Raw genomic sequence first — 7,855 nt, 5'->3', positions numbered from 1 at the left:
CAAACATGAAGCATTAGAATAAAATAGGATTCGGGTGGGGGGCAAACCTGCATGCCAAATTAAAGAATGAATGCTAGATTGAAAGCACCTTTGTTGGAAAAAGTATAGAAAACAGTGCTTGTGTGAATGGTTGAATGACACATGTTGCATAAAGAGCTTTGAGTGGGGGCTATATAAGAACCATTCCATTTATCATTAAAATGAGCATTTATAAACACAGGTCACGCTCAGCTTGTAAATATAGGTCAGTGATAACAACAATATTATAATATTGTTGATAATATGCAGCTGTTGAATTGGCTCACCAGAGAAAATCTTTGTTTCAGAAATTGTTTCCCAAAACATGTACATTTTGGATGATAAGAAAAACTGCCAATGTCCAGTGATTCACACATAGATTACTGAGTGATGAACAATAATGTAAAACAATCCTGTGAGGGATGAGTCCCTCAGGGACTCTGTAATGCTCAAAAACAAGATGGGTACAAAGAAGGAAAGAAACAGGGCCATAATTAATTTCACAATCACTGAGTCATTTTCATAATTTCCAAACTCGATATATATATAAGGTGTTGCTATCTTATGGAAATACAAATAATAGCAAAATGCTTTCTCAAATGTGGCAGAGCAACTAAAGGTGTCTCAAAGATAGAAACACCTGTAACTGTAGTGTCTGATGTTGTCTGCTATTAGTGAAGATTGACAGAAAAAAATATTTTAAAAAAGCAGAAATGTTTTAAACTGTGTTTAGAGTTAACTGGTTCACATTTAACTAAATAATGAAGGGCAGCCATCTAAATCTTTAAAGAATATATAAAGTTGTATTAGTAAAAGCAAACATATTGTTGTTTTGAGACAAAATGGACGCAGGCCTGACCTGGTTTAAGTCTGTGATCCTTGTGATCTATGATGATCCAGCCCATCATGCAAGTGGATTCCAATCTGAACCTGACTTGGTGTCATTTTGCTATTTGGATAGAATAACCGAGAATCATTTATCGCTGATTTTCAGTAAAAATTATAGAGGTTCTGAACCTGAAGAGCTGGAATGTGATGTTTAGTTTTGATTGCCATAAATGATAAATAAGACTAGAAAATTGCTTAACAAATGCAAATACATTACACTAAATTTTAAGACACTGCATTTAGTTCTGTTTTCACTCAGTATTAATCATATTCACAAAATGTATTTATATTCACATAATCTCTAAGATGCCACTTGTAACTGAGATTTTTCTATCAGTGTGACCGATTATGACACGACAAATAGTTTTGGCCTTTTTGTAATAAATAAGAATTGGGTTTTTATTAGGTTTTTATTTTATTTGACTTTTTTCATCCTGTTCTGTCGGGCAGCTTTTGCAGTCAGAATTATGATCTGAACACACTGTCGTGCCAAACACATTTTGCTTTTCCAAGATCAGCTCTATAAATTCTCTAGGTTCCTCTTATTCGTGTTATTTCATTTATTACATTATACGTGGTATACAGTAAGACAGTGTCTAGGGCAGGACAGGCAGGTGAAGAAAAAAACGATAGAGCACAAATAGAAATGCACAGAAACATGCATGTATCACCAACTGCTGCACCTGTAAGAAAAAACAAACATGCAACAAACATACAAAAATCACCTGGAACACAAAAATTCTAAAATGCATGTAAATCAACAATGTTTTTGTGGGATGCATGTGTGTGTGCATGCGTGTACCATGTTTACATATCTTTGTGAGGAAAGAAAATTGGCATGCCACTATACTTGTGGGGACCAACAGTTACTTATGGGGACAAAATGCTTGTCCCCACGAGTTTGAAGACATTCCTGAGGCTCTTTTAGGTTTTAGTATCAGGGTTACAATTAGGTAATGGTTAGGTTTAGGCTAAGGGTTAAGATTAGGAATTCATTTTTAATGGTTAGGGTGAGCAGCTAGGGAAAGCATTATGTCAATTAGATATCCTCAATAAAATGGTAAATGGACTGATTTTTATATAGCGCTTCTCTACTCTCCTGGTGTACTCAAAGTGCTCTATGCAACATGTCACATTCACACAAGCACTTTTCTTCTAAGTCTTTAGTGCTTCCTAACGAACATTCATACGAGCAACTTGGGGTTAGTATGTTGCCCAAGGATACTGGGCATGCAGACTCGAGGAGCCAATGATCCACTAACCTTCCAGTCAGTAGGTGACCTGCTCTACCTCCTGAGCTACAGCAACCCCCAATAAGATGAGGGGGTCATTTCAGTAGACCGCTGAACTAGCACATCTGGATATAAAAAAAACCCCAAACCCTGCCTCATATAGACTTTGTGTGGTCTCAAACCACCTAAAGCTAAGGAAAAATACCAGTAAAAAACACTTTGATTATAGCATTTTACAAAAAAAGAAAGATATAACTATTTCAACTGCAGGCCCCTATTCCAAGCAGCAGGTTTAGATAAGGACTATTAGTTTTTTAACCTTGAACTGAGGAAAACTGGATTTTTCTGTCCTAGAAAGAGAGTTAACTTAGCCCTCTCGAGGCAGGCGTTGCCGATTTGCAACAGTTAAAAACTAACAACCTGATTACCCCACATACATATTTTATGAGTTTTTTTCACTCAGAAGTACCACTGCAGGACTTGGTTGTGCATTAGCAAACAAAAAGTTTCATTTGAGCCTGAGAGGGTTAAACAGTTACTGGGGTAACAGACTGTCTGAGCTTAACATAGTCTGCCTATTCTATTTGTGGACGTATCCCAAAAACATTCTTTTCCAAATAAAAGCTCTCTGAACCTTACTTACACATTAAGTTGTGTTTTACATGGCTGACCAATGACAAAAAATGAGATTGCAATAAGTTTTGAGACTTTTAAAATGAAGAAACTGTATTTTAAAGTGATTTATTAAATATAGGCTATACACAGTCAGGTTGTGACCCGAATACATTTCATGTCGAAATGTGTTCACAGATTGATATTCTGTCATTAAACCATGTCAAGCAACATTATGAAAGGTGCAGTGAAAATTACAGTGTGAATCTTTGCCCTGTCCTCAGGCAGGCACATGCTAGGCTCCATTCTGGAAACCATGTCTATGCTGGAGACCACTTGTGTAGCATGTCAGGTTCCAGCTGAATAATGAGATATAAAAGAAACAAACGTAAATCAATGTATGACAGCAGACATTAAATATTACATATTTTGTATCAAACTTTTATTCTACCTATAATGATGACAAAGTGACCCTAGCAAATTAAATAACTCCCCCTTCTGTTTTTTTTTAAATTTTATTTAAATATCATGGTGAGGACTGACTCAGGTTTATATTCCGTGGTCCACTGGATAGAGGCTCTTTAATTACCTGCTGCTATGGTGAATCCTGGTATTGGAGGTCCTTTGAGAGTGGCTTTGTTGATCTTCAACCAGGCACACGCAATCCTGAATCTCTATATAAAAGCACTAATCTCTGATCCTATGAGTATTACCCAGTAAGCAAACAGATGGAGCAGGGAAGGAGACTCACCCAGCTCTGACTGCTACTCAGTTCCTCTGGATGTCGATCTTCCTCCCTCTGAAAGCATGCTTGCCAGGGTGGCCCTCTGGTCAAGGTTTCACCTCAGTCAGATCCATTATCAGCAGCAATCTATTAAATCTGTGAACTTGGTGACTAAATCTACTTAACCTAAACTGATTTAATTCTGATCCTTGAGGACAAAGAGATTGGAGCGAATGGGCACGCCTTTGCAACAACGCACCTATCTCTGTGGGAATATACAGGAAAGGAGTCCAGTTCTTGGAAGTTGTAATCCATTAGGAAACGATGGAAATCTAAATCCTCCTGAATTTATAATCCAACACAGAAAAAATGCGAAGAGAAAAAGTCAAAATTACAATTAGACCCAATTAGTGGGTCCACATTGTTTGAGCAGTGGTTGCTCATCTGGCATATCTGTGGACTCTCAGAGCCAAATCTTCAGATGATGCCTTCTGGCCATCACAAGAACTAGTGTTAGTTTTTATATGTGTTCTCCCCTTCGCTCTCCTCCCTCTTTTTCTCTCTGGACATCTAATCATCTGTGTTAAAATCTAGTCCCCATATGTCCAGCCAGACCCTATTTATAGAACCTATTTGTGTGACCTTAATTTAACATGATTTAAAATGTAGTTTAAAGATTCTTTTCCATGTTTTACTTTAATATGATTTATTATTAAATCCATCACTCTGTTTTTCAATTACAATATACTAAATGTAATTTCTCTTATTCAGCCATACATGTTAAAGTCAGACATTCAGTGAATATTTGCTTAGACATCCTGACCAAGCACTAAAGGCCTGAGGCAAAGTCTAGGCTGTGTGCTAAGTTTGCATTTCCTGTTGGTACAAACAGTCCCAGCACAGAAGCACACCCACATCAAATCACAGTTAAAGGCCAGGAGGTCAGAACTCAAGTATTAGAAAGATTTCATTATTCGAATTGCATTTCTCATTAATCATATTAATCAGACTTATACTTTAATTATATTTCATTAAGAATTAAAGATGATTTATTATTAGCAAAAACACATATACATAAACTCCGCTCTGTATGACTTCAAACATAAAAGGCTGGATGTTAAGTCCGTTTGCCCTCTCTCAGATGTAATGATAGGATGGTAATTATTCCTAACCAGGGATAACAACAACAGTCATGTACTGTATATAATTTATTTGTGTAGGTTTCTGGACAACAATGAACATTCAGTCTGCCATTAACAAAGAGATCTTCATCCCTCGTGATGAGCGGATGCTGGTGGCGGTGGAGGTGAGGAGGAGGAAAAAAAAGAGGATGGCTTTCCTGCCTACTGGACCTAAAGGGGATTATGCCACATTCATCTGTATATCAGGTAAAAGTCTATATTAGGCACTCTATGTTTCTGATTAAAAAGAAATAAAACTGTAGGTTGAAGTGAGGCCATTGGAGTCATAAAAAAAATCAGACAGGGCACATTCATATTTTTGTGACTCAAATCTGAGAAATTATCATCTCAAAATATTGTTTTTTGTTGCTGTTGTTGTTTTTGTTTAAAACCTGATTAATATCAGAGAATATGTCATACAACTTTAATACTGTGAGATCTCAATCATGATCTTATTCCATAGTTTTTGGAGACAGGGAAAAATAAAATTTCTTTTTAGGAAAAAAATGAAACATAAATAATTTTTGATATATGTGAATTAAAACAGGTATTAATGTATATTAAGACAAGCCCAACACTGCTCATCACTTTTGCAAGCTTGTTTTTTTATATATGTTAATGGAAATAGCAGAGACTAACGCATAGTCTCTGCATGCGTTAGGATCTTATATAAACAAAGTCATGTGTGTGACATGTACCTGCACGTAGTATTTGTCAACGCTGGCTGTGTGGCAGGTAAAGGCTGGACCCAAATGCAGGACTTAAACATAAGGGGTAAACTAAGGAAGGCAGCTTTTATTGCTATAGTAAAATCAAACACTACAAACAAGAAAACAGAACCTGAACTAGGAGTAGCGCGAAAACCACAGTGACACAAACAGCAACGAGGGATGACAACAGGCAGGGGAATACCGAGTATTAAATACATGGAGGATAATGAGGGAAGGGGAAGCACAGCTGGAACTAATCAGACTAACAGGACAGGGAAATCAAGCTGAACATAATGCACTATCAAAATAAAATAGCACACTATCAAAAATAAAACAGGAAGCATGAGACACACTCTATCATGGTACTGGGTCTGTGACAATTAACCTCTGTGTATTTAGTCCTCAGTTTTCCTCTGCCTGTTGAGAGTGAGCGAGTGAGAGAGTGCATGTGTGAGTGAGTGAGTGTGTCTGTCTGTTTCACAAAATATCTTTGAAAATGAGGGTGGTAAGCCACGATAACATCCCCCAGGAGCCAAAGACAGAACGAGATGGATCCGGGAGAACCACAGCCCCAAAGAGTACTGAAGACCTGAGGCCACACATTTCGCCGATATCTGCGTGCCCATCCAGCAGGAGAAGGAGTGAGGCGCTAGATGGGGCACAAACGACCAAGGGGGGAGAGTCCCATGGGCATTGGACAGCCAACCCCAGTAGAGACCAACCACCCTGGTGTGAACCAAGATCAGGGTCACTGGGCTGACCCAAGAAACACCCGCTACTCGGAAGATCTTCTTCCTGTGGCCTCTGAGAGTGGACTCATCTCTGTGCTTGTCCTGCTAGACCTCAGTGCAGCGTTCAATACTGTCGACTATAATATTCTATTAGAACAATTAGAGCATGCTGTAGGTATTACAGGTACTGCACTACAGTGGTTTGTATCATATCTAGCTAATAGACTCCAATTTGTTCATGTAAATGGAATCTTCACACACTAAGGTCAATTATGGTGTTCTACAGGGTTCAGTGCTAGGACAAATTCTGTTTACATTATAGATGCTTCCCTTAGGCAATGTCATCAGAAGGCATAGCATATATTTTCACTGCTATGCAGATGACACCCAACTTTATCTATCCATGAAACCAGATAACACACACCAATTAGTTAAACTGCACTAATGTCTTAAAGACATAAAGACCTGAATGGCCTCTAATTTTCTGCTTCTAAATTCAGATAAAAGTTGGAGTTATTATCAAGATTTCCTAAAAAAACAACAACAACCACACACTGAAAAGCCTTCAGTTAATCCAAAATGCTGCAGCAACCATAATGACAGGGACTAGAAACAGAGAGCATATTTCTCCAATATTGGCTTCTGTACTGTTCTCTCTATGTGTTGAACTCTGAATGTGAGCATAGATAAGCAGCCAGCAAAACTCCTTTTCAAGAGCCATGAAGACAAGCATACTTGCTCCTTTAATGACATCATGAACTGGAGTGATGAAAAACACATACAAAACACAAAATCACAAAGGACTGTCACATAATCAGCATGTAAGTATAGTTAGGCACTAACATAGGAGACTACAAAATAAGTATCCTGTAGTCTGACAAAAATGAGCAGGTAGTTGGTAAGTGTACGCTTTTATCATTAGCTCAGAGGCTACGACCTATAACTACTGCACTTCAAAGAAGGTACAAAACAATGTCACAAAACACCCTATTACTAATTACCTAATATACAAAGAACTGACAGAACTTAGAACCATTGCTTTCTGAAGGACTCCTCTGAAGGATTGTTTTGGATTCAACACAAATGATTACAAAGGGATAGCCATTCCCATTGTTCTCTGCACTTCCTGTTTCCTGTCTATAGACATGTCAAAATAAAAGCTTCCCTGTCTATCCAAGTGTCAAAATAAAGGCTTCACAATTTTCTGATGTATAATAATCAAAATACAATATTCATGGCTACTTATTTGTCCCATTAGCAGATTATCATATTCAAGACAGTATAGAATCCCTTTATCGGCACCCTGTTAAATCTAGGTTTGAATTCAAATTCCTACTCAGGCCCCATCTTATCTTAATGACCTTATAGTACCATATCACCCCATTAGAGCTCCTTGGTCTCAGACTGCAGGCTTACTTGTTGTTTCAAAGTAGAATGGGAGGCATAGCCTTCAGTTTTCAGGCCCCACTTCTATGGAATTAGCTTCCAAGTTGAATTCAGGAGACAGACACTATGTCTACTTTTAAGATGAGGCTTCAAACTTTCCTTTTTGCTAAAGCATATATTTAGGGCTGGATCAGGTGACCCTTATGGAGCCCCGCAACGGACATGGGAGAAAAAAAAATTAAGACGGACTTTTGCGAGATCTCGCAAAACAAACTCGGGATCTCACAAAAGTTTTGTGAAAAAGTTTTGTGAGATCTCGCAAAAGTTTTAGCCGCATTCTTCGGAGACCGCCAGCTCGAAGCCGACCGGGAGG

At 38.1% G+C, this 7,855-nt stretch overlaps 1 protein-coding gene across 2 annotated transcripts in view; it reads left to right on the top strand.

Annotated features, from left to right (window-relative positions):
• stxbp6l (syntaxin binding protein 6 (amisyn), like) overlaps positions 1-7,855 on the top strand; it is a 21,018-nt gene that overhangs the window by 623 nt on the left and 12,540 nt on the right. For both annotated transcript variants that reach the window (XM_005747783.1, XM_005747782.2), the window contains exon 2: positions 4,695-4,862. In XM_005747783.1, coding sequence (XP_005747840.1) covers positions 4,709-4,862 — 154 coding nt within the window. In that variant the 5' untranslated portion in view covers positions 4,695-4,708. The remainder of the gene's footprint in view (positions 1-4,694; positions 4,863-7,855) is intronic.

The sequence above is a fragment of the Pundamilia nyererei genome, unplaced genomic scaffold (assembly GCF_000239375.1).
Source record: "Pundamilia nyererei isolate P.nyererei 1_Seehausen unplaced genomic scaffold, PunNye1.0 scaffold00204, whole genome shotgun sequence".
Taxonomy (NCBI): Eukaryota; Metazoa; Chordata; class Actinopteri; order Cichliformes; family Cichlidae; genus Pundamilia; species Pundamilia nyererei.
This window is presented reverse-complemented; position numbering and strand designations above follow the sequence as displayed.